General features: G+C 45.6%; 3 protein-coding genes across 9 annotated transcripts in view; 2 read left to right on the top strand and 1 right to left on the bottom strand.

Moving 5' to 3' along the window:
- Positions 1 to 817: 817 nt before the first annotated feature.
- Positions 818 to 12,345, top strand: usp15 (ubiquitin specific peptidase 15). Of its 6 annotated transcripts, XM_088280407.1 has the most exons (23): positions 818 to 960; positions 1,529 to 1,656; positions 1,920 to 2,050; positions 3,259 to 3,385; positions 3,473 to 3,618; positions 3,885 to 3,946; positions 4,282 to 4,371; positions 5,925 to 6,068; positions 6,216 to 6,363; positions 6,496 to 6,669; positions 6,754 to 6,912; positions 6,978 to 7,202; positions 7,282 to 7,365; positions 7,714 to 7,808; positions 7,893 to 8,081; positions 8,192 to 8,310; positions 8,385 to 8,669; positions 8,769 to 8,839; positions 8,932 to 9,047; positions 9,177 to 9,326; positions 9,395 to 9,498; positions 9,672 to 9,760; positions 10,219 to 12,345. In XM_088280407.1, exons 1-23 carry the CDS (start codon positions 872 to 874, stop codon positions 10,546 to 10,548), a joined length of 3,255 nt encoding a protein of 1,084 aa, XP_088136533.1. In that variant the 5' UTR covers positions 818 to 871; the 3' UTR covers positions 10,549 to 12,345. The 6 variants fall into 6 exon arrangements, with proteins under 6 accessions (XP_088136533.1, XP_088136552.1, XP_088136525.1 ...); XM_088280426.1 differs by lacking the exon at positions 5,925 to 6,068; XM_088280399.1 differs by having other exon boundaries at positions 6,496 to 6,912.
- A 1,347-nt stretch (positions 12,346 to 13,692) lies between these two features.
- ppm1h (protein phosphatase, Mg2+/Mn2+ dependent, 1H) lies at positions 13,693 to 18,584 on the bottom strand. Its single transcript, XM_088280504.1, has 10 exons — positions 18,021 to 18,584; positions 16,741 to 16,930; positions 16,073 to 16,447; positions 15,878 to 15,990; positions 15,727 to 15,811; positions 15,499 to 15,617; positions 14,609 to 14,672; positions 14,423 to 14,530; positions 14,202 to 14,353; positions 13,693 to 14,137 (listed from the first exon to the last, which is right to left on the bottom strand). The coding sequence occupies exons 1-10, from the start codon at positions 18,254 to 18,256 to the stop codon at positions 13,990 to 13,992; spliced, it is 1,590 nt and encodes a 529-aa protein (XP_088136630.1). The 5' UTR covers positions 18,257 to 18,584; the 3' UTR covers positions 13,693 to 13,989.
- Positions 18,585 to 18,788: 204 nt separating this feature from the next.
- il17rel (interleukin 17 receptor E-like) overlaps positions 18,789 to 25,156 on the top strand; it is a 62,919-nt gene continuing 56,551 nt past the window's right edge. For both annotated transcript variants that reach the window (XM_088280507.1, XM_088280505.1), the window contains exons 1-17: positions 18,789 to 20,077; positions 20,237 to 20,264; positions 20,387 to 20,536; positions 20,850 to 20,956; positions 21,063 to 21,177; positions 21,250 to 21,294; positions 21,360 to 21,499; positions 21,578 to 21,649; positions 21,713 to 21,767; positions 21,995 to 22,158; positions 22,563 to 22,607; positions 22,872 to 22,926; positions 23,133 to 23,269; positions 23,331 to 23,384; positions 23,458 to 23,518; positions 23,641 to 23,736; positions 23,804 to 23,855. In XM_088280507.1, coding sequence (XP_088136633.1) covers positions 19,964 to 20,077; positions 20,237 to 20,264; positions 20,387 to 20,536; positions 20,850 to 20,956; positions 21,063 to 21,177; positions 21,250 to 21,294; positions 21,360 to 21,499; positions 21,578 to 21,649; positions 21,713 to 21,767; positions 21,995 to 22,158; positions 22,563 to 22,607; positions 22,872 to 22,926; positions 23,133 to 23,269; positions 23,331 to 23,384; positions 23,458 to 23,518; positions 23,641 to 23,736; positions 23,804 to 23,855 — 1,490 coding nt within the window. In that variant the 5' untranslated portion in view covers positions 18,789 to 19,963. The remainder of the gene's footprint in view (positions 20,078 to 20,236; positions 20,265 to 20,386; positions 20,537 to 20,849; positions 20,957 to 21,062; positions 21,178 to 21,249; positions 21,295 to 21,359; positions 21,500 to 21,577; positions 21,650 to 21,712; positions 21,768 to 21,994; positions 22,159 to 22,562; positions 22,608 to 22,871; positions 22,927 to 23,132; positions 23,270 to 23,330; positions 23,385 to 23,457; positions 23,519 to 23,640; positions 23,737 to 23,803; positions 23,856 to 25,156) is intronic.

Here is a 25,156-nt window from a genome sequence, read left to right as displayed (position 1 = left end):
TAATCTGTAGTAATTCAAAATTTGGGGGGGGGCACTCGTGAACCAAATGTTTTGAAGACTCACCATTCACCACTGGATGGAAGCCATGTCTTAGTTGCGCTTACACTGGGTCTTTTACAACCCAATACTGCAATGTGAGTAGGCCTAATATCTTTTTGTGAATTAAGAATGACATGCAAGACAAATTAATAACTTATTTTAAAAATTTTGAGTGTGTTGATTTTTGCAAAAAAAAAATGCACAAAATGTGTTTAACAGTTTTGTGCCATCCTTGAATGGCAATTTTAATGCAAAGAGCCCTTTGGACTGGAAAGGGTTTGTTTGCTTCAACCCTTTTGTTGTTGGGTTAGGACAGTGATGTTTTAAACATGCAATGACAAATGAATGAAAAATTAAATATATTAAGAGCACATATTTTGCATTTTTGTCATCTGGTCAGGAAGTGTGTGGTCCTATTTAGGAACACTGATGAAAAATTGTGGCCCCCTCCTCTTTATGGAACAAACGATCTTAAAAAATGGATACGGTTTAAAGAATAAAAATGTAAAAACTGATGAATAGATATAATTGTAAGTGAATTTACATTTTAAAAAAATAAATGCGTTTCTGTTATGTAAAATAAAAACTGAAATGACTCATCCGTAAATCTCTTGCAACATAAACACTTGTCATCATTTTTTAAAAAAAGAAATGACACAACCTAAAGATGACACCTGTGCTCCTTTTGAAAAGATGCCCATACGCCTTCCCGATTGGCTGCAACCTCCTACGTCACTCCCTTTTCACGCACTACGTGCCTCTGAAACGCCTCCGCCGCTTTTTTCCCCCCACCCTCCTTCCCCATCATGCACCGCGGCATGACTGAGGAAAGATGGCGGAAGGAGGAGCGGCCGATCTGGAAACCCAGAGAGGAGAGGTCGCGGCACTGATGAAAACGCAATTAAAAAAGGGCGACACTTGGTAAGAGTTGCCTCGGAGACATTTCGAGGGCGCCGCTGTTTTCGGCCGCGCCTGTCGACGTCACGAAGGCGGAGAAAAGTGGCGAAAGCGGGGCCGTGTTGACAGTTAGCTTCGAGTTAGCCGTCAGCTTCATGTGTGTCAGCTCTCTCCCATTGACTCGCCGAATCCGTTCAAATGTCGTCATTCTCCTCTTACTGTGCCCGTCCCGGCTCGTTTAATTCGCCGCTTTTTAATTCATGACATGACCGTGGGACGTCGCGTTTATTGATTCCGGTGTGGTCAAGCTAAAAGCTAATCCCGAAGCTGTCAGTGGGCACGTCCGTCGACTTGTTTAGGGCGGAGTCGGAAAAAGAAGCACCTGTCAAAATCACAGAGCCAGCTGGCCACACTTTGAGAAACCCGAACTCAACTCGGTACCAGCGCTAAAACTAATATTTACCACTTTAAAGTTAAACGACGGTGCGGTTTAGTTTTCTGAAAATCATCCACATTTAAAGCATGTTCAACAGTCTCAAATAACAATGAGAATTCATGTAAATTCTGACTTTTTTTTTTCCCGTCATTGTAGGTACCTGGTAGGCAGTCACTGGATCAAACAGTGGAAGAAATATGTGGGATTTGATAGTTGGGACAAATATCAAAAAGGCGACCAGAATGTCTACCCCGGACCTATTGATAACGTTGGTCTTCTCCGAGGTAAGGCAGTTGTTTACCTGCATCCTTAGACTTTGGAACTCACTCCATAAGAATAGACGCGTCGTTCTGGCAACAAATTGCTCAGAGGAGCACAAACGGCATTGTTGACCGGCTCTCTTTTTTGCACGGTTCATGGAATTCTCTGCGGCATACCTTCTTCTTTGTGTTTTGTGCTCTTTGTCAGCTGGCTTTGTACCTCTTGTTTGTCGTGCCCATCGGGCCTTTCTGCATACCTGTCTCTCACCTCTTTACTTTACTTCTAGATCATGACGTTATGGCCATCAAGGATCATCTCATCGATGAGCTCGACTACATCTTCGTGCCCACGGATGGCTGGAATAAGCTGGTCAGCTGGTATGGGCTGACGGAGGGTCAGGAGCCAATCGCACGCAAGGTATGACTCGGGACAATTGTGTTGCACGGTTGATTGTTGAAAGTGCTTCTGATTAGTAGAGCAATTGGCTGTGGTCTAATTTATTGTGCATTTAAAACAAATCTGTTGATGATACTAAATTGTTATTTTTATTGATTTTTATCGTTTTGCTCATGGGACGGATGGCAATTGTTTGCTGGTTGTAACAAATAACAGCTGTATTAGTGTCGGTGGAAACAACGTTGCGAGTGTCAGATGCCACCTGCACATTTGGCTAGTCATGCTATCATGGCTGCCGATGTGATAACCCCCCTCCCTCGCACCCTCCCTCCCCCGTCCGTTGACCCTCCCATTTTGCCATGTATGCGCTGGGACGTATCGGGTGGCCGAAGGGTTTCTATTTTCAGGCGACGTTCTGGATGACTGAAAAGCTACATGGAGCGAGCTACGAGGCACAACATGCAGGAGGTTCATCATGCTTTTTAATTTGATCTCGTGCGTCTTCCGTGGACTCGCCATCCCGGGTTTCCGTCTTTTAGTGGGGTAGGGGTCACGCACGAGGACTCGCGTCACGAGATTGGCGCTCCTTTCTTTCGCTCGTCACATGATTTTCCCCTTGTTTCATGTGAAGCGCAGCGAGGCCTGCTGAGGTCACACCGAATCCGAGTGGCGTCACCGGGAAGGGAGGCGGGGAGGGATAAAAGTGTTGGCTCGGCGGTGATTTGAGGAATTCTCCCCGGCAGTGACTTTTCCTCCGAGCTCACGGACACTCGGATGTCGGGCACGCTCGGAGTCTTGAGGTTTGGGACGGGGACGAGTGTGGAGGGCTGGGGGTGAATACGAGCCGGCGTGCGTGGTTGCTGCAGTACGGCTGCACATTTGTTAAATAGCGTGTGTGTGCGTGTCATCGTCGGTGCAGTGTTGAAATAAATAGGCTGGGACCCCTCAGCTGTTTCCACAAGGTGCTGCTAATTTCGGCCTTCCACTCTTGACTGTGCTTCTGTCAGACGAGTGGCAGCCATGACACAGTTACCTAAAAGAAATGCCTTCAGCGCATGAACTGCCAAATAAAGAACGAGACACTCTCGGCTCAATTTTTCGCGTCACAATTGATGCTTGTTTTGTCAATGCTGAAATGTCTGACGCACTAGCAGGAGGCTTGTTCATTTTCTCAGGATGGAGGGCAGGGAGCATTAAAAATACTCTCACCGCCGTGTTGTCTTTCCCAGGTGGTCGAGCAAGGTATGTTTGTGAAGCACTACAAGGTGGAGGTGTACCTGACTGAGCTGAAACTATGCGAGGACAGCAACATGGACAACGTGATCACCAGGCGCTTTAGCAAAGCCGACACCATCGGTAAGTCACGTGCGAGGAACGCTTATTATATCCACGAGTGAGTTTTTCAAATTTGATTGAACGTACGCGTTCCTTTTTTTTTTGCAGACCTAATAGAGAAGGAGATGCGAAAGCTCTTCAGCATCCCCGACGAGAAGGAAACCAGACTTTGGAACCGCTACATGAGCAACACCTTTGAACCTCTCAACAAACCCGACAGCACCATCCAAGATGCCGGCCTCTACCAAGGACAGGTAAGCCACCTTTGTGCTCATTACGCACAAACGGTTGAGAAAAATTGTTGGACGAGTAGAACTTTGGGGAAAATATGGAAATGTATGCAAATTTGAATCACGCTTGCCTCGCATCGGTTTTGACGTGCAACTCAAAGTTTCTATCCAATTTATTTTTCTTTCATTTGCTTTCGAAATGAGCAGAAGCAGTCGGAGGCTTTTTTTTTTTTTCTCTCCTCCTTCTTCCCGCGTCGCCTCAACTTGTCCTATTGTGATGTCTCTTGCAGGTTCTCGTCATAGAGCAGAAGAACGAAGACGGCTCGTGGCCTCGAGGCTCAGACGCACCCAAGTGAGAGCAGTCCCGGCTCTTATTTTTGCTTGTGGACCCAAAGGAAGAACTTTGGTTTTCCGCGCAAAGTGAAGATTGAGATTGTAATTTTATTGTAAAGCATGATAGAATCCGAGTCAGATTATCTTCTGTAAACAATCCGTACGTCACTTTAGCACCTCACTCATTCTCTCCTGTGAACTGTTTTGCTTCAGTTGTCATCGCTGACACACTCCCACTTTTTGATTCATCCAAGTTTGATTTACTCGGCACCTTTCTGCAGCTTTTTAAATATTTTATATATTTTTTTTATTTCCCTTCGCTAACTCATGATCTATTCTTTTATCTTTTCGAAGGTCATCCGGCGCTTCCAATCTCTCTGCTTTGCCAAAGATCTCGCCTTCATCTCTCACAAACAATCATAACAGCAGCTTCAACAGCAGGAAGTAAGACTTTAGTCGTAGAGGCGGGGTCCATGTGTGGATGTCAGCAGCCAGAGATGGAGTGGCGCGATGTTGATCACTTTGGCGCGACGTATTCCCAAATTCCATCACTATCGCTTTACAGGATCTTTTACTCTAGCACGCACATCTCTGGCTGTGGATTCGGGGCGTAGAGAAAATTGCCAAAGATGCAGTTTCAATTGTTGGAGGTGACTGCAGGGGAAAATAGGATTGATTTTCTTTGGGAGGCTGGGGGGCATCTTTTTGCTGCATGCTGTTTTAAAAAAAAAAAAGAAAAAGAGATAATATCGACATATTAAAAGCTGCTACGTGAACTTTGATCCACATGCATTGAAGGTGTTTAGTCGCATGGATTCATGTTGACATTTCACAGCCCGTGCAGCATCTTCATCGACATTTAGGACATTTTTTTTTTTTAGGGTGGCGGGCTGCTGAGTTTGAGAATGTAGACTTTCCCTGGCAGAAGCGCGTTCTTCTAAATTATGCATGCGGCCTCTTTTTTTGTCACACGCAATGGTCCAGCATGACGTAACGCGCGTCTTATTTTATTACCCACCATCCCTCATTTTTGGTGGCAATGCACGGTCGCAGCATCGCGTCGCTGGCATTTCTGCAACAGCTCCTCACTCTCCTCTGGCTCTTCCCGCTTGTCCCGGCGAGCTCATTGCCATGCGCGCGTTCTCGCAGGCAGGTGACCTTCAGTGTACTCTTCGTCTACTTTCCTCCTCGCGTACGCCCGAAGCCCTGTGTCATAAAAAATGCATTTTCTTCAGGTTGGCATTGATTTATCCCCCCCTTTTTTTTTTTAAATAGCTCGCTATATCAAAGAGCATTAGAGAGGCGGTGCCAAAGTGCGGCTTTGACCCAAGAGGTGTGTACATGGGGGTAGTGAATGCAATGGTTTGTACGAACATGCATCGGTGTACATTTACAGGGGGCGTCAGGCTCGTGAAGACTGCAGCCTCAGCTCGATGCAGTCGATTGGCTTCATTCAGCCCCCCCACCACCTCGTACTGTCCGCCCCTCCTCCTCCGCCCACCACGCCGCACGCTCTCTCTCTCTCTTCCTCTGTGCACCTCGAGCTTCGGTAGCGGTACTCTTGAGCATCCTTGCTGCTGCTATAAATATCTCCCGGTAGCAGTAGAGCGGCAGCAGCAGCAGGCAGGCCAGAGGGAGGTGCCGACCGGACCAGAGGACAGGACGGAACAGGACAGGTGGAGGGGATGTAAACAAGTCTGCCAAGCGAAGATGGTTGATGATTAGTTTCCTCCCGGTCATGTAGAGGACAAAGTTGTTTTGGAATCTTTTAGTTGTTGGCCTTTGGGAGTCTTTCATTCAAGATGTTCTGGCCTAAAATTTTGCTGATGCTGGATTACGATTTAAGACTGGACTTGTCCTACGCCACAATCTGCGTTCTCGTTTAAAAGCAACCGGCAGCAGTCTGCCGCTCATTCAGTTTCGTAGAGACATGCATGCCGGCATGGGCCGGGGTGGAGCTGCGATGTCATGCTCCTGTGTTGCTGGTGGTGCCTGAGGTCTGAAGCGGTAGAGCTGGACAGCAGGAGGGTGGACCACCGCGTGCTCAACTGCGAGGCCGGCGCCTCCACCGCCATCACCGCCGTCTCACTCGAACAGTGGGAGCCCCAAACCAGCAACGTCGACCCGCAGCCCTCTCGGAGGTCTGCTTGCTGCGGCCCTTTGGTCGTTTTAGTCAATTGCCCGAAAAATGCTTTCGACACGTGGAGGGGTTACGACTTACTGTTGATGTTTTTTCTGCGTTTGTTCTTAGCTCGATATGACAAATGTGTCTCACTTGTTTCTCGCAGCGTGAAGAATTCCTCCTTCAGCCTCCCGTCCTACCACTCGTACAGCAACAGCTACGACTACTCGGAGCAGAGTCGGCAAAGTGAGCACCCGGGCCTCTGCGGACTGTCGAACCTCGGCAACACTTGCTTCATGAGCTCTGCTGTGCAGGTAACGGCCCGTCCGCACTCGATTTGAAACCAGATGAGGGCTCGCCAAGGAGAATGTGACGCTTGAAATGGAAATGAAGCCCATCCATTATGTGATGATCATTGTCCTTCCGCCGCTCTCGTGTCCTCGCAGTGTTTAAGTAACATCCCTCCCCTGACGGACTACTTCGTCAAAGACAAGTACATGAGTGAGCTGAACGAGGACAACCCGCTGGGCATGAAGGGAGAGATTGCCAGAGCCTACGCTGAGCTTATAAAGCAACTGTGGTGCTGCAAATACAGCTATATTACGCCAAGGCCTTTCAAGGTTGGGGAAAAAAAAACAAAACACATTTTTGCTAATTATTGTTTTTACTTGACCTGGGTTCCCCTTTCCTGTGTTTCCCGACAGACCCAAGTGGGCCGCTTTGCCCCTCAATTCTCAGGCTTCCAGCAGCAGGATTCTCATGAGCTGCTGGCTTTTCTCCTGGACGGTCTCCACGAGGACTTGAACCGGATCAGGAAGAAGCCGTACATCCAGCTCAAGGATGCTAACGGCCGGCCCGATAAGGTGGATCTGAGCGTTCGTGCGAGGGAGAATTGGGCGTGTTGTTAAAAATGATTTGTCCTGAGCAGGTGGTGGCCGAGGAAGCTTGGGAGAACCACATCAAGAGGAACGACTCCATAATCGTGGACATCTTTCATGGCCTTTTTAAATCCACCTTGGTGTGTCCCGTGTGCGCCAAGGTCTCTGTGACCTTTGATCCCTTCTGTTACTTGACGCTGCCTCTTCCCATGAAGAAGGAGCGCACGCTGGAGGTTTATCTCGTCCGACTGGATCCTCTGGCCAAACCCACACAGGTAACGGAAAGCCGTCGGCGTCCTCTCGATGTGTTCGTTCGCGTGTTGATTTATTTACTTTTTTTTTTTTTTTTTGCAGTACAAACTGATCGTGCCAAAGGTGGGCTACATCTCTGACCTTTGTACCTCCCTCTCCAGTTTGTCTGGGGTGGCCGCTGAGAAGGTAAGGTCGCCTCTTCGGAGCCGTCACATTAAAACGCCGACCCATAGTTTCCACTGTCACGCAGCCCAGTCTGGACATTTAATCCTTTAAAGCGTCCTTGATCGCAGAGACTCACTAGCACGTACAGTGACATTTTTTTTTTTTTTTTATTGAATCAGAAAAGGCTCTGCCAAGGTTGAACCATTCTCATTTGGCACCGGATGGCAAACCTTAATAGAAATCCACTCTTTACATACGCTGGGATTTTGTTGTTTAAAAAAAAAAAAAAAAAAAAAAAAAGCCTTTTCATCTTGCAATGTGATCAAAAAAGTGTAACCAAATCACATTCTGCCTGGCTCGTGTCTCCAGATGATCGTAACCGACATCTACAGCCACCGTTTCCACCGGATCTTTGCCACCAATGAAAATCTTACCAGCATCATGGAGAGGGATGATATCTACGTGTGAGTGTCACGTCACCTATTAAAGGGCACGTCAAAAATAAATCAAATAAACGATCATTGATGTGTTATATGAACGCTCTGTAGATTTGAGGTCGCGGTCAACCGAGTGGAGGACACGGACCACGTTGTGATCCCCGTGCACCTGCGGGAAAAGTATAAACAGTCGGGATACAACCAGACCAGCACTCCACTGTTCGGACAGCCTTTCCTCATCGCTGTGCCTCGGACGCTGAATGAGGACAAACTCTACAACATGCTGCTCCTGCGCCTCTGGTGGGTTTGGACGCCTTTGCGTTCGATCTCGCCATACGGCGTAAACGCGGCAATTATTTGAATGCCTCCCACTGCTTCGCTGTGATTGAAAGTTGTTTCGGTTCTTGCAGCCGCTTTGTGAGATCCAACGTAGTGGACGATGAGGACGACTGTGAAGAGACCCCGTCAAGCAAACAACACGCCGTCAACGGCAATGCGAGCAATGGCGTATTGGAGGAGGGGTCGCCAAGTGAGTCCTTACTCGCTGAAACATTCGTTTTTGTTTTTGGGGACATCGTTATTGAACAAACATGACTTTGATAGGCGAGATGGAGACCGATGAGCAGGACGACGAGTCCAGTCAGGATCAAGAGCTGCCCTCCGAGAACGACCACAGCCAGTCTGAGGACTCGGTGGGCGGCGACAACGAGCTGGAGAACGGCACGGTGACCCCGCAGAACTCCACCAAAGGCCAACAGCAGACCGGCGGGCACGGCAAAAAGCGACTTTTCACATTCCAGCTCATTAACATGGGAAAAACGGACTTCTCGCTCATCAAGGAGGACACGAGGCAGATCCGGTGCGATGAAGGACACTTGTGGCTCAACGGTAGGACGCCTGCCGTTTTTAATTAACGTTCCCCTCGTGTGCTCGCGTCGCGGGCTCTCATTTCTTAATTACTCATTTGAGTCGGTCATTCTCTTCCAGACCGATCGTATCTCTCTTTGGATTGGGAACCCGAGATGAAGAAAAAGTACTTTGACGACATGGTTGTGGAGGTAATGTTGCTATAATGACGGAACTTCAAAGGGAACACTCTTACGTAACAACCAAATCGGCGGCAGATATTTTAAACGTAAATCTTGTGCAGGATTTTGACAAGCACGAAAGCATGGAGTACAAGCCGCAGAAAAAAGCCTACTTCAAGCTGAAGGACTGCATCGAACTGTTCACCACGAAGGAGAAGCTGGGAGCTGAGGACCCTTGGTGAGCTCAATATTAATTTCCGCCGTTTATTTTCCGAGTGTGGTTGTGGGCGCAATCGCTGCCCGAGTACATTTGCACTTAACTCTTTGTATTCAAAAAATAAAAATAACATGTGACGCGTGTCTGCAGGTACTGTCCGAACTGCAAGCAGCACCAGCAGGCCACAAAGAAGCTGGACCTGTGGTCGCTGCCGCCGGTGCTCGTGGTCCACTTGAAAAGATTCTCCTACAGTCGCTACATGCGAGATAAACTCGACTCGCTTGTTGACTTCCCGCTCAGGTACAGGCGACATCTCATCCTTGATCGTGCAGGATTTGTTGACGCGCTTTCGCACGTGTCGTCTCCAGCGATCTGGACATGTCGGAGTTTCTGATCAACCCCAACAGTGGGCCGTGTCGTTACGACCTCATCGCCGTGTCCAACCACTACGGCGGCATGGGCGGAGGCCACTGTAAGTGACGCTTTTTGTCATCCGCTTGAATGAATTTCAGTTTTCTATCATGTCAGATTCACTCTCATGTGCTTCATTGTGAGGCATTCGCATCCACATTCCAGCACTTTTTGCATCCGTTTTTATTTATTTATTTTTTTCCCCTAACGTGTCGTCATGTCGTTGCCGCTCAGATACCGCCTACGCCAAGAACGCAGATGATGGGAAGTGGTACAACTTTGATGACAGCAGCGTGTCGCCTGCCAGCGAGGATCAAATAGTGGTGAGTGCGCTCATCAAAACGACAAGTCTGTTTTTTTTTAATAGCACCCAGTGGGAAATAATCAAAAAATGACCCTGTTAAATGATCTATATAAACTTGGGAAATTCTATATCGGTGGAAAAAAAAAAAAAAAAACGTGAGCTCAGCATAAATGAAATTGTTATTCAAGTTTTCCACGTCGTCCAGCTAAATGATGCCTGTCGTAGCACGTCATTAAGTCGCATTTCAGCTGAGCGCAGTGGAAGTGAGCTCACGTGAGCGCGGTGACATGGAGTGTAACGCATTTTGAAATGAAATGGAGTCAACATTCCAGGCCCACGTTTGGGGGATGAAAATATGCCATAAAGGGCGATCATATGAAAGCGGTTTTTATTTTGATCACTTGTGAAATACAGCAGAAGCGCAAATGGACAAAAAAAAAAAATCTATCCTCATGGCTCCACTGTGCTCATGTGCAGTCCAAAGCGGGCTACGTGCTCTTCTACCAGCGCCAGGATACCGTCAAAGGCACCGGCTACTTCGCGCTCGACCGGGAGAAACAGGACGAAGAGGAGGAAGGGGAGGATGAAGAAGAAGAAGAGGAGGAGGAGGAGGAAGAAGAAGTGGAGGACGATGAGAACGAAGGGAGACGGAGCACCTCCTCGGTTCGGGGCGCGGCGACCCCCGTCAGCGCCGCGGCAGCGAGCGAGGACCCGAACGAGAACCAGTGCGGTAAGAACGACAACGAGTCGGGACACAAGGAGGAAGAGGAGGCGCCCGCTCGAGATGTTACCATGAGCGCCAACTGACGAGCGGCGACGCGAACAATCGGAGCGAGCGAGCGCGAGAGATAGGTATCTTTCCATCCAAAGCCATATGGACACACAGCATGGCAAGCCGGCGCCATCAGGCCCACCCGGGCTCGCCAGGTGGAGCCAAAGTGGGCGTGGCGTTGGCGGTACGCTGAGAATTCGGAGCCCTCGTCTGTGGCTGAATCACTGTTTGTGTGTGTGCGTGCGTGTGCGTGTCACCTGTTGCTTTTGTGTTTCTAAAGGAATTTGTGGCCGTTTGATTCAGATTCCCATGAAGCCTTTTATATCTCTGAGAGAACGGTATGATTTTAGTACGGTTAGTTTGTACATATTTTAAACACTGAGCAGTCTGTGTTGTCATTCTGCGCTGAAGCATTGTGAACTTGCACAATCACCAACCATCCACTTTTTTTTTTTTTTTTTTTAATGTTCTAATTGCCAGACAACCGCAGTCGTTTCAGAGACGAATGTGATGTGACTTTTCTCTGATAAACCCCAACAACGTGCACAGGAATCTGCCTTCATTTGCGCAGGCGATGCGCAGCTCAAGTCTGGACGCTTGATGAAATACTGCTTTTCTTTTTTTTTTTTTTCTTTATAAAGTGCCAAACTTGCACCAGAGCTTTGGTATGCTACTCTTGCTGTGACCTTGTTTTCATGTCCAGCTGTCTTTAGCGCCCTCTGTTGGCCATCTAACCCTCCTTCACTCCTCCCCCAATGCCTGCGTCTTTTTGTGCTGAATTTAAGACCTTGATTGACCACGTGCCATACATAGGTGCAAACATCAAATCGGAATGGTGTCTTCAACAGCCTGCTATGCATTTTCGTGTTAGCTCCATCTTGTGAGATAACAACAAACGTGTGTGTGCTCAGCCTTAACTCTTAAATTTCGCCCACTTCTCCCCCCCCCTTTTTTTTTTTTGCATGACCCCTTTAAACACACTTGAATGTCAACATGATTGCTTGTCATATCACAAACCACATAATTTTCTTTATTTTTTTTTTGTTGTAATCTACAGGAGGGCCGTAATGTATGCGCTGACACTGACCACATGTATGTGAATGAATTGGATTTGAAACTGTCAACAGGGCGATGTTTTTTTTTTTCCAGGTTGGTTGAATATGTGATGACGATGGCTTCTCTCGCCATTGGCTGAATGTGACATGCTTCTTGTTGTGCTCTTGGGGGATAAGGGTTGAGGTGGGGGGGGGGGCTTTAAAGTATTCGGAATCACTATGAAGTTATTTTGTGGCAGATTGTTGCGGGATATTCGTCCATCGGCGATGCATTTATCCTCCATGGTGGAGTGTTGCTCTTCTTGTGCTTTCAGCTGGTTTCATGCTTCTTGCCTTGCTTTTCGCCCCCCCTCCTCCCGAATGAGCGAAAATGAGACTGCTACAATAGACATACTGTACTGTACATAAGAGTTCACTCTGTGAGTGCACATTTGATAAAAGTTTATTTATTTATATGTAAGCCTTTAGTAAGATAGCATATTTAAAATCCTGGCAAGAGCAGAAAGATTGGGAACAGAGACGATGAGGTGGTGTTGCCTGTACGCTTGTCAGGAAGGGAATTTTCTTTCTTTTTTTTTTTTTTAAATAAAAGGATTGCTCTTGTTTTTGGGGACTTTTTTTTTGTACGAAAGAAATAATCCAGGCATCCTTGCATGAGGAGGAGTTTCCGGGTTTGGCTGCACTTGAGTTCACTTGGGTTTACATTTGAAACGTGCATGTGTATTTATACACAATCTTCAATAAAGTTGTGTCAAGCTTTTTAGCGGCTTTTCTTCACATGTCCCTCGACGTGTCTTGCTTGTACCAAGGAAAGAATTTTCCAAATTGTCTTTCCAATACTCACTTGCCCTACTTTTCCATCATTGGTCAAAAATGTTGCATTTATTCTGTCCTAATGTGACCTATTGTGGGTTGAGCCATTTCAATCAGACATCTTTTTTTAATTTTTTTTTTATTCTTCCAACTTTTGCAACAGTAGCGTTGCACATTAACGTAAACATTAAAATTGTATTTTTTTTTGGACTTCTGGAGGAACCTTATACAAAAAAGGTACAGTTGACATTCACAAAGCAGGAAGGTCACGAGGCCACTATGATCCCCACTCGTGGCTGTTTTTTCTAGAAGTAAAATACCCGGCAAAAAAAAAACAAAAAAAGCACAGCTATTTCATATTACAAGTAGAACAACTTCAGAGAGGGAAGCAAAGCGTATTTACATCTGCTGTGACCTTAAAAATAATACACCAACCTTGAGCACGTCCACGCTCTCTCTATCAACCGGTTTGACCCAACATTGAACCTGAGTTGATGTGCAGAAGTTGGGTGGCACGATGGGGCCCCAAAAAAAAATTAATAAATAAATTACATTCATCTAATGGACAGAAATGAAGGCTGAATGACAAGTCAAGCGAGGATGAACATTCAACACGAGCCCTGACGCGATATGTTTGACATCAGAGGATATGATAAAAGGCTTCCGATACTTTTTTTTTTTTTTTTTACCGGCACACAAAATGCATCATATGAATTCTACGCAAATACATTTCTCATGGAATGTACGGGAGGAAAAATGCAGGTAGCGCATAGGTTGTAAAAATGACAACAACAAAAAAAAAAAAATGAGATGGAACTTCCTCATTCTTCCCTCTGCACATCTTTTAGATTCACTCGCCCCCCCAAAAAGTATCAGGCTGCCATTTATCCTTCATTTTGTAGTCACGACGGTAAATAACCGTATTTTTAAATAAACTCCGCCATCACAACTAAAACTAAACGAACGACAAGTTACAGCAATACAAATTGAGTCGACGTTTGCTCCCCAAAACTTTGATGCATGCACAAAAACAACCGTTATTTTTATTTATTTATTCATTTTTTAATTCCTCTTCATGTCCTTTTTTAAGTGACGCCGGTCGAATTAAAGTGCAATCAAGTCATGTGTTTTGTTTATGCTTTAAACCGAATTTTTCAATGTGCATCCATGCATTAATGCAAGGAAGCTTTTTTTTTTTTTATTTTTTTATAAATCTTAGGACTTTAAACCGGGATGCTACATTCAGAAAAGTAGATCCTTGAAAGCTACATTGCAGCAGGAACAGAAAAAAACCCTTTGCTTCTATTTTACGAGCACCTCAAAAGCTAGACTATAAGGATTCTAAAACGGAGACACCTGACACTTCTCTTAGCTGAGAATGTGTCCCAGAACTTGAGTCCATATTGTGTAGCTGCAGGCTCTTGGGTTAGAATGCCGCTTACGTCATCAAGAGGCAATGGTGAGTCACTGTCGCCCAGTTTTGTGGCCACGAGGTTTTTTTTTTTGGTTTTTTTTTGGCTGATCACTCCTAAAGAAACATGTGCAAAAAGGATTCGGGGACGGGGGACTTTTTTTTTTTTTTATATATATAGGCGCATCGTTGGCTGCTCACGGCTGACGATTGCCGTACATCAGCGGGATGATGAAAACGGAGATGTCGTCCCCGGATCCCAAGCGCTCGTTGGTGATCCTCCAGCCTCGATCCCTTAGCACGCCGCGGGCTCGCATCACCAAATCTTGCGCTGCCATTGTATACCTGGCAATGAGAGGTCGTCAGGAAATTACATTCAATTAAAAAAAAAAAAAAGTCGAGTCCCAACCTGTGAAGGTCGTCTGGATCACAGTTGGCGAGGAAAGTGGAGACGGCCTCGGCGACTTCCTGGTTGGACAGGACGTCCCACAGGCCGTCGGTGCCCATCACCAGGACGTCGTCGGCGCCGTGCTCGTACTGCGTCAGGTTATACACCTTCACCTGTGTCGAGCCAAACATCCAAGTCATGTGCGCGTCTGAATGGAATGTTTGTTTCCCAACAGCGCTCACCTCTGGAAGGCAGGACAGGAAGGGTTTGATGTAGATGTTGGAGTCGTGGACTTTGAGGTCGTGGTCGCCGAGGCCGCGCGTCACGCCGATGGTCGCCAACACTCGAGCCTGGAAAATCCACCCGCCGCCGTTCCTTCAGTCGGAACTTTTAAGTGTTACGTTTGAATTGCAGCGTTATAACCTGACCTTTTTCCCTTCGCCGTATATTAGCGGAAATTTGAGATCTTCGTCCTCAACGGTCTTGTACGCCCTGTTTGAAAGACAAGAGCAAAGATGTGAGTATGACGTACGGACTATGCAGTTGCAAGAAAAGTATGTGATGCCTTTTTTTTTAAATTTTGTTGGTCCTGATCTTTGTCCAAGTCACAACAGACAAAAGGTTCAGAAGGCTCAGCAGTCATCATAAAAGTCACAAAAAAAAAGTTAGGAAATGATGGAAAAAAAAAAAAAAAACAATGCCTGAAAGTGACGGTTTCACAAAAGTGATATTACATGAAAAAAAGAAGGAACATATTTTAAGAAGGAAAAAATAATGTATTCTGTAAAATTGTTGTAATATTGCATCGGGGGAAAATAAATACAAAAATAAAAATAAATAAAATAAAATAAAAATAAATAACATTAAAATAAATAAATAAAAAATACAAATAAATAAAATACAAATAAATAGAATGAAATAAAAATAAATAAAAGTGATCGGCTTGACTACTGCAATAAAGTTGTATATTTCAGTCACAAAATATTTTTTAAATTTCACAAATCAAACATTTAAATATTTTGTCAAAAAAAAATTGGCATGCTACGAGGCAAAAAGTAGTTAGTGAAACTTTAGTCTCACTTATGAGAAAAAAATATTTTTTTAATTAATACTTCAAAGTTTTTTGTGTGGCATTTGTTTAAACCCATTGTATCTCTTATTGCGACTTAATTAATGGCGCAGAAATGCAAGTAATTCCAATAAATGGCCGAACTTTTTCTTGCAAGCTTTCACGTGACTTCCAATTGACATTTATGACCATTCAGTGCGGCACATTTGCTCGTGTGCAGAAAGCGATGACGTGCGTGCCGACGCCTACCAGCCGTTCATGGTGAAGTCCCTGTAGAGCATCCTTTTCCCGACCTCCTTCCGCTGGACCCTGCGCGGGAACTCCAAGTGCGTGAACTCGTTCCCCAGCAGGTGAGGCTGCATGAAACCCTGCGGACGCGCGAGCCCGCCGTTGTTTTGGATTTGGTTTGCAAAAGCAAAAATAGCTCAAAGACAGAAACTCAATAATTATAAATGATACATCGATGATGATTTGTACCAGGAATTGTAGCCTCTGTCGCTCGGATTCCGGCGTGAATTCTGTTGACATCGGAACGATCTCATTGTTCCTGATAATGATGGCCCTGTCAATCACAAGTTCGATTTAAACGTGCGGCCGTTTAAATAGAAACTAGGCGAGCCGCACTGACCTGCTGTCGCCCGCATTGCCGACATAAAGCTTCCCCAGCATGTAGACCACTGTGAGAGCGGTGCATCCTCCTGTGATGTTGTAGCCCTGCTTCTCCCTCTCAATCTGGGCATCCTACACATACAACAACAATTGTCCAAATTTAGGACCAGATACTTAAAAACGTGAAACAACGGAGCCCCGCGGGAGCGCCTACCATCTCTTTGAAGGCATTCTCCATTGCGCCGATCACCAAGCTCTCATGCTGGATTTTCTTCTCGGCGAAGAAGCGCGGCGGCGGCGGCGTGCTGCTGGGCGAGCCCGGCGCCCCCGCCGCGCCCCGCAGCGACGCCGCCCTGGTCAGGGAGCGTTGGTGGGGGGCCGGCGTGTTGCCTTGCAGGCAGGGGTTACCCTCGGGCTCCTCGCCCAGGATGGTGGGCGGCAGGCAGGCTAGGTTGTGCAGGATCTCGATGACGGCCTGCAGCTGACAGGCGATGTGGTGCTGGAGCAGGCGCGAAGCCACCACGGCGGCGCCAGAACCGGCATGGCCGTCGAACAAGGCCCAGTAGTGGAACACTAGTCCCTCGTTGTCCTGGAAATGCAAAATAGTGCCTCCAAATGTGTTGCCTTGAACTTTTTTGCGACGGTGTCACCCAGGGCTCAATTATCAGTCCAATGCTTTGAATTCTTTCAAACAGTCTTAATTAAAATCTGCTGAACCTAACTTGATTAATGAAAAACAAAAATGGTTCTTGGTGATTGAGGGCCACATTGATTTATGAAACAAGCAAAAGTCATTTTAAGTTGTAATGGGAATGTAAAATTCTACTTTATTAATTATATATAAAAAAAAAAAAACCTGCAGTAATGAATGTATGGCCATACCTCCCCAAGCTTGCTGTGCTCCAAGCGCAGGCCTGGGCCTTCGCCGTTGGGCAGCGAGTTGCGTCTCTTGGCCGTGGGTGTCTTGCTGGGTGTCAAGGGGGGGCAGTAGCTCATGGGCCGCCGCCTCACCACCACCACCTCGCAGCACGCCTGGTCCTCGTTCAAAGCGCTCTTTCCAGCATTAATCACTCTGAAGGACAACATTATGGATGCATCATAGTGTGTCACATTTTCGAGCTCACTTTTGCACGGACAAAAAAAAGAAAAAAAGGAAGGAGGGGACATCAAAGTGAGCCCCGCTTGCCTATCAGACATCTCTGGAGGGTGTGTGAGAGAAATTAGCATGACTATTTTTAGAGCCCGACTGTGGGTTGTTTTGTGCTCGGCAGCGTCTCTGACTCACAGATGCAAGGGGCTGATGCGACGGTAGACGCGCGATTATATAATATCAACACATTGTTTCAATTGCAAGCCTCACTAGTGAACACGGTCAAACCCGATCCATGTGACGGCTATCATGGAGGCGAGGAACCATTTTAGCGTTCACGCTTTGTGCCGCTTTAAATTGACTGTGCTGGAAAAAAAGGCAACACTTTTGCTTTTCTTGCCATTCAGCATGAAGATCTCCTTCAAGTGTCACAAATCTAGAGTGCTGTTAGTTTCGCTTTAGTGTTGCACACATCTGCCTGACGTGGCTCTGGAACAGAAAACAATAAGGCATTTTTCAGTTTTTCAGCTCATCTTTTAGATTATCTTTTACTCTGAGCAGAACATTTTTAGTTCAACTTGAAGAAAATGAAGGAAGCAGGCCCAATTGGATTAATGATGACCAAATATTTGTAATTACACACGTTTCACACCTATAAGTATCTTAAAGTGTAAAATGCCTGGAATTAGGACATAATAAACTCTTAGTTGCTCCGGATGAGAGAAAATTGATTAATAATTCATCCATTGACTATTAATTTTTCGATGAAACAGTGAAAGCCTGTCTCGTTCCTTGCGATTGCAAGAAAAAAAAAACTGATTTAATGGATAACGGTGACCTTGCGTTCACCTTCGATGCATCCTGTTTTGCGTGGGTGTGATTTCCAAGCCACTTGGACACTTGAACGCAACATGCACGCCAAATGACGTGCACCGGTGGTGAAGGGTTACGCATCGGAGCTCACAACAGGTGCAGCTTAGCGGTCTGCGCATGCGCTCCATATGCATGATTGTTACGATGCACCCCCAAAACCCCAAACCCCAAACCCAAGCCCCTTATTTTGGTGACTTACTCCGCGTATCCGGTGGCCCACGGTAATCTCCTGGTCTCCTTCAGGATGAGGATGGGCCGCGCGATGTGATCCGCCGAGCACTCGATCTCATCCGGGGATAGTCCGAGGAACTCCGGCCTCATATAGGGGAATTTGAGCGGCAGGTCCGAGCCGGGGCTGCCACCTCCGCCGGACCCACCGCCGGCCATGATTCCACCCATGAAGCCGGCCACGGCCGACTTGACCCGGGTCAGCATGTTGGTGGTGCGCCGCGGCGGAGTGTCGGGCGGCCGATGCGCGGCGCCGCGGCTCCCTTTCCCCGGATTGCCCCCCAGCTCGGCCGCGCTGCTCGACGACAGGGCTCGACGGGACGACGAGAAGCCGCGCGGTCGCTCGCTCAATGCCGCATCGATGGCGGGGCGCGCGCGGACGGCTCGCACCGGGGGGAGGAAATGGGGTGGAGGGGTAGCGGCTAGGATGGCTTAGGCAAAGCCGGGCGCACCTCCATGGAGAGCCGGAGACAACATCCCGGGCGTCGGGAACGCGGAATTAGCGGGTCACGTGACGCCGCCGTAAACCCACGCTGCAAGAAATGCACCCTCTGCTTTTATTTACGTCATATGACCAGACACGTACGCGTACGTGTAATTACTATTTCATTAAAAATGCATCACAACTACAGCATGCAGCGTGGGCCAAAAGTAGATACGCACGTTACATCCAAATTGTGAGTGTTGTTGTTGTGCTTGTGTGTGTATTTTTGAATCCCTTCTTCTTTCATTCCTCCCAATCTTGTTCCTTCACTTTTCATGTCCTTCCCACCTCATTCCCTTCATCACATGTTTTGTGTATGAAAAACGATGATAGTACGTGTCATTTTAGTTTAATTTTTGTGCGCTAATCTAACTTCCGAACGGACGACATGTTATTTTTTCCTTTTCCTCTTACTGCCACACAAAGAAGGCTTGTCGTGTGTGGCACTTTTTGCAGCGTGCAGAGGATGAGCGCTTCCCAGCAGCTGACAGCAGGTTCAGGATAAATCCTCCTCGTAGATGCTGCACAGAGATGCAACCGACATCTGAGTGCATTAAACACCGATAGCACTTTGACTGACATTCTAAGCAAGCTATGTCAGTCGGCACCTATTTATTAAATATAAATGATAACATGTTGCTCAGTCCCGGAAAGTAAAATACACAAATAAAACGAGGAAAAAAATGGACAGGATGTCAGCCATAATTGTTGTTTCATAATAGATTGCAAACACGTATTTATAAAGGTCTGACGTAAGATTTATTGTGGTGACGTAATTGAAGCGGCATCCTGCAATACATCTTGCATCCTGCCAGAGGGCGCCATTTCACACGTTCTCAACCAGTGCCATTTATGAGATGAAGGAAATTATGCCGTGTAGTGTGTAATCAGTGATAAATCAAGAGCACATAAAAAGCTAGAGGGCAAAAAAAATTCCAACCTGCGATTCCAAGAAATATGCATCATGGACTGATTTGAACTTTGTTGCATGTTTTTTCTAAGTATTTCCTTTTGTTGGATTTATGTATACGTACCAGCACCATTGGAGAATTTCCAGTAAATGTTTCCTCGACATGAGTTCAGTATCATCTCATAAAATATGTACTAGTGCTACATTTGAATATATTTTTGGAGGTATTTGCTTTACAATGCGAGTCGATCGAAACACTTTGGTTTTTGTTGTCCGCACACATTGATCGCATAACTTCCCCGTTTGTTGCTAATAATAGAATCCCCATTATTTATTTTTCCGCAGACACATGCATAACTTATCCTCTAAGCTCCGCCCCCGTCATAACAACATTTACCACGAAGTCCCTGGCCCATCACACCACCAGTGGATGACATCAGCATCCCACATCATACAAATAAGAACGGGAGCCGCCGGAAAAATTCCAAAGAAGAAGAATTAGTTGTGGTGGACTGCGGAGATGATCCTGTGGGCTGCCTTGCTGCTTTGTCACGCCGGTTACGGCCTCTGTGGTGCGGATGGACAACACGTGGAGGCGGAAAGGATAAACACATGTGGCACCACGTGTTCTCAGGTAAAAAAAAATAAAAAATACTTGAAATATACCCTAAAATGGAGTCAAAGTATGAAATAATTCTTTTGGACCTCTTGAAGATCTTTGACAGTCCAGGATTTTTTTTAATTTGATTTATTTTATGTTTGACTAATTTGGACTTGTTTTTTCTTCCTTCAGGGGCTTGAGTGCAAGACCAAACCAGTTTGTGAGTTTGGACGCACGCACATTTCAAAGTGGTCTCCTGTCCGGTTGAACAGGAACTACACGTGTCATGATGGAGGAAGTAAATTTTGCGACCTTGTTAAAAATGACCTTTTTTTGTGACAGATTTTCTTCCCCCTCCGTGCCAGAAGCCCGTCGCCGGCCTCGCCGCCGCCTCCGTTTTCCGCAACCTCAGCCTGTCCACCGTCGTGATGTGCGAGGGGAGCCAGAAATGCTCCCTGCATCTTCGGATCAAGACCGTCGTACACCTTAGCAGTGCGTCAAAGTACATTTAAAAAAAATGTTTTTGGGATCTGAATCGGGCTGAATTTATCGGTCTATTAATGGCCTAATTTTAAGGTATCGAGTTCTCATGGAGGACGTCGATACCAACAAACGATACTTAAGGCAAAAAAAAATCTGACATTGAGTAAGTCCTCTTTGGCATTAGCTCTGTCAAAAATAATTTTTAATTAAATAATTTTGTTGTCATTGTGATAATTACAATTTTCAATATCCGAAGTGCTAGAGGTATCGGTATCGTGATATCGCACATCTCTACAAATTATGATTTTTTTCCAATCCACAGAGTCCATCCACGGCTTGTCCGTTTGTTCCGAGACGCCGGGAATGCTGCCGAAGTGCCGAAACATTGGCATCTCCAAAGCGTCCAGGCGGAAAATGGCGGGGATGCAGGTACACGTCACGATCATTCGAAATTATTATTTATTCCTACCGATGAACATTTCATTGCCGCAAACGTGGGACTTTTCCTTCTCACCGTCACAATCTGTCGTTACAGGTGGAGGTGGACAACGACTGCGTCAACGTTTACCCGCGGCAGCAAGTGAGAGTAACCGTGACCACCATCCCGAGCTACTGCGGGATAACTCGGAGCGCCACCTACGTGGCTCCAGGTGCCGCATTCTGCACGTTTTGCACACCGACGTTCCAATCGCGTCATTTCATCCTCACCCGTCTCACTCCAGACTGCTCATGGAAAGATCTGAGAAGAAACGTCCCGGAATGCATCAGTGAGTACGCCTCTCAATATCTACGGTGCCCACCCGCCCCATCGTCGCTAACGATTGTCTGGCAGCTGGTCGGATACGGCACGACGTCAACTTGGAGAGAAAGGAGGTGCGCGTCACCGTGAGCGACGCGCTGCAGGGTCAAGACTACCAAGTGCGATTGTGCCACAAGGATTTCATCTGCACCAGCACGGGGGCCAGCGCTCTGGTAAAGCCACGCGACAAAATCATGAATTAACTACGTCCAATTTTATCTTTTTTTTTTTTTTTTTTGTCGACCATCCAGATCAAGAAAGACGAACCCCAAGAGAGCGCTGTTCTCGCTTTCTCCAGACCTTTGCCATGCTTGTGCATCGAGGTAACACTCCCCAGCGAATTCGAGTCACCTCACGCCGATTGATCCGTTTCCGATCCTCCACAGGGCTGGTCCGCCGTGATCGACGCCCCGAGAGTGCAGGTCTGCCCTTTTGAAGACAGTGAGTCACTTTCATTGCCGTTTACTCACCCGCTTACAGTGATGGGATCCGTTCCGGGGCCACTCAAAATATGCGATTCGGTGCGCGGAGCAGGCTTGAAACGCACTTTTTTAAAACATATTAAAAGTGTTTTGTCAGCACATAAAGAGTTGTTTGAAATTGTTGGACAATATTGGGCAGTAAAAAAACAAAACAAAACTTGAATTTGACATGACGCGTCCATGCAGACATGGAGGAGATGTGGCACGGGATCCATTTCGACTCTCTGGAGGAGTCGCTTTCGTGGACTGCCGCATGTCCGCTGTCGGCCCAAGTGGCGCTGTGTCAGAGCGAGCCGAACGGCGGCTGCTTGGATGTGGAGCACGCCAGACGAAACATCAGCAGGGGAAAGGTAGCCGAATTGTGATGAGTCATGTCTTCCGTTCATTGTACGTTGGGGATGACTCAGGAAGGAGTTTATGACGCTGTTGTGACATGTTTGGTATTATAGAACTGCGTCATGACTTTGCCAGTATGACTGTTCATTTTTTATACCTGCCGTCAGTTTCGATTCTTATCAATCAAGATAAAAAAAAAAAGGAGAAGAATACATCTCTTTGGAGCTGTATAAAACTCTAGAAAGTTTTGGTGAAAGTCTGCCCTCTTGTGGCCGAAGACAGAAAGGTGGAATTTCTCCCTAAATCACTTTGGAGACACGCAACGACGCATCAAATTGAAACGCCCGAGCGGCTGGAGCGCTTTTCGCTCGGACTGTTTTGTGCAACCCACAAGCAATGTTCAAATGTTGCCTTTCAGATAACGTTTGCAAAAGTGGACCCTCACCCTCAACTGTGCATAAAGGTAACACTTCTTTCTTTTTGTTGTTATCATATTTTCAACATGAACTTTAATCTCAAAAAGTAGTGAGGAAAATATTATGTAAATACAATATAAATCCTAAAAAAAAAATAAAAATAAAGTTGATTTTATATGTATATATAAAAAGCTTAGCTATTCAAATTAAAACATATAAAAATATTCACAATTTGCTGAAATGTATTAAATATAATTTTGTTTTATTATGTTTTTATTTATTTATCTTACATATGTATTTTTTTTTTGTAGTTCACTGCAGGCAACCAGTCCTGGATTAGGTGTCCTTTTGTCAAGAGATTGCAAGGTGCGACTTTTTTTAAATAATAGATTGTCTTTATATTTCGTAGGTGTTAAGGAAAAAGGTATATAACACACTTTAATAGTTAGCTCGACGATTTGTTGTCGTGCAGTTTTATTTGGAACTCTCTACTCTTTGTGAGCTCGCCGATTATGCTTTGGCGCCATCTTGTGGCACCATGGTGCGAAGTGAAATAAAGTTGTTCTTTTCAGTCTGGGATGTGACCTTGACTCAAGAAGAGTTGAAGCTGACCTCCCAGATCAACGCCACTTTCCACATCGACGCGTGTACGCCATCGCATGACTCTGCCACGTGCGACACGACGGGCGCTTCCGCTACGGTGCAAGTGGTAGGTCGTCAAGTCGTTTTCTGTCTGCAAGAAACCATGGCAACCATGATGTCTTCACCAGGGCGAAGGCTTAGCCGTCGTCTTGAACTTGTCGGATGTTGGCGCTTGTGTTCATGTAAGTTTGCATTATTTGAAATGTGCGTGGGTTTGTCGACAAGAAATTTGATGGCACGTTTGTGTTTGCACAGGTGAGGCGGATGGATGTGGATTACGCCGCCGCCGTCCTTCACTGTGTCACCGAGCGAGCCGGTAAGGAGGCAGCACGCGTTTTTCATTTTTAAAATGTATTTTATTGGCAATCATTTACGTCAAGCAACTGTAGTGTAGTCATGACAACTGAGTCAAGTTTTGAACGTCAATTTTCTTCACAGGTCAGGCGTCGCGTGTTCTCGCCTCGCGAGCCACTTGCAACATCCTGCTTTGTCTCTGCTTCGTCGTCGTCTTGGCGTTCCTACTTATGATCGCAGGTAACGTTCGAGTGGACCTTACGTTCTGACATGCGAGTTTATTTATGGTTGCGTTTTCCTGTTTTAGTTTATCAGAAGAGAAAGGACACGAAGATGCAGTGCGTTGGAAAAGCCAAAAAGTAAGTCATGTCTTGTCCCAACTGATGACTTTCGAACTCAGTCAAGTCAGCGTACTTTTCGTCTACGTGAACACTCCAAAATGAACTTGGACCTCATTTAAAAAAACAAAACAAAAAAAAAACGTCCCATCAGCACGCTCACATATTTTGCCTCACGGATTTCCCGTCAGTCTGTTTTGAACTCCTGCTGAGTCACAGGTTGTTTCTCAATGTGTACGCGTCTCCACTTGTTTATATAGTTGTTTTTTTTTTTTTTTTTATCATGAGTCGTCGCTTCCCGTTCAAAGTCTGCATATTTCCCAATGTGATTTAACGCCACCCCACCACCACCACCACCCTACTGTTAATGTGACTAATACAACTCAAATGAAAAAAAAAATATATAACAGATGTGTTAGCATAAGTGTGCACACCCTCTCACAACTGAGTGAACTGGGAGTGAGTTGACTTTTTATGTCAACTTTTAACTCAAAATGAGGCCTGCACATGTACATGCTCGACCGTGAGGCTTTTGTCACTTTGAAACGTTCGCTTTCCAGGTGCTCTCCGAAAAGTTGCCGCAAGGAAGCGTTCAGTGACTCAAACGTCAATGAACAATGTACTCTTTTGTAATCTTGATAAAATGACAAAAGCGCTTCCTTAAACAGCGTGAACTGTATGACACTTCCTTATTTAATAAATGCCATTTATAGCTCCGGGTGGTTTGCCTTGAGGGTGGGGAAATACAAGTGACATTTTGTCATATGGGATTTCCACACTCACTCTGTACAAAGTCACACGCGGGTCATTGTCTTTTTTTTTTTTTTTTTTACTTTGTCACCTTTGATACCAATACTGTAATCTGAATCAATAACAATGATAATAATATACTATTACAATAATTTAAATGCATCAATGCTGAAATTATATTTACTATAATAATTTTAATAACTAGCATTGAAAACATTTGAGGTGAAAATGCAAGAAAATGGATAAATAGATTAAATAATTCTGAACATTAAATTATATATTAAATTAAAATGTAAAGTGAATTGTCGGGAGGAAATTTTCTTTTTCTTTCTTTTTTTTTTTAAATCAAATTCAATACAATACATACAGAATACCAATATGTCATTGTTTTGAGTAGTAAATACTGTATGGATTATATATATATATATATATATATATATATATATATTTATTTTATTTCATTTCTTCAATCTTATCTCATAAAACGACGTCCGGAATAATAATAATTTCGTCAGCAATCGTCTTTTATTTTTGGTGCTATATAACATTGTCCACAAGAGGGCGATGTTGAC

Source organism: Idiotropiscis lumnitzeri, chromosome 2, assembly GCF_059441095.1.
Source record: "Idiotropiscis lumnitzeri isolate Australia: NSW breed Sydney's pygmy pipehorse chromosome 2, RoL_Ilum_1.0, whole genome shotgun sequence".
Taxonomy (NCBI): Eukaryota; Metazoa; Chordata; class Actinopteri; order Syngnathiformes; family Syngnathidae; genus Idiotropiscis; species Idiotropiscis lumnitzeri.
This window is presented reverse-complemented; position numbering and strand designations above follow the sequence as displayed.

Bases quoted from the DNA above. Each gene is read 5' to 3' on its own strand.
- usp15 (XM_088280399.1), top strand. From the start codon at position 872: ATGGCGGAAGGAGGAGCGGCCGATCTGGAAACCCAGAGAGGAGAGGTC. The intron at 3,619-3,884 runs GTAAGCCACCTT...TGTCTCTTGCAG, and splicing joins CCGGCCTCTACCAAGGACAG to GTTCTCGTCATAGAGCAGAA. The intron at 4,372-5,924 runs GTAAGACTTTAG...GTGGTGCCTGAG, and splicing joins AGCAGCTTCAACAGCAGGAA to GTCTGAAGCGGTAGAGCTGG.
- ppm1h (XM_088280504.1), bottom strand. From the start codon at position 18,256: ATGCTGACCCGGGTCAAGTCGGCCGTGGCCGGCTTCATGGGTGGAATC. The intron at 16,448-16,740 runs GTATGGCCATAC...TTGCATTTCCAG, and splicing joins AGCACAGCAAGCTTGGGGAG to GACAACGAGGGACTAGTGTT. The intron at 15,618-15,726 runs GTACAAATCATC...GCGCGTCCGCAG, and splicing joins GACAGAGGCTACAATTCCTG to GGTTTCATGCAGCCTCACCT.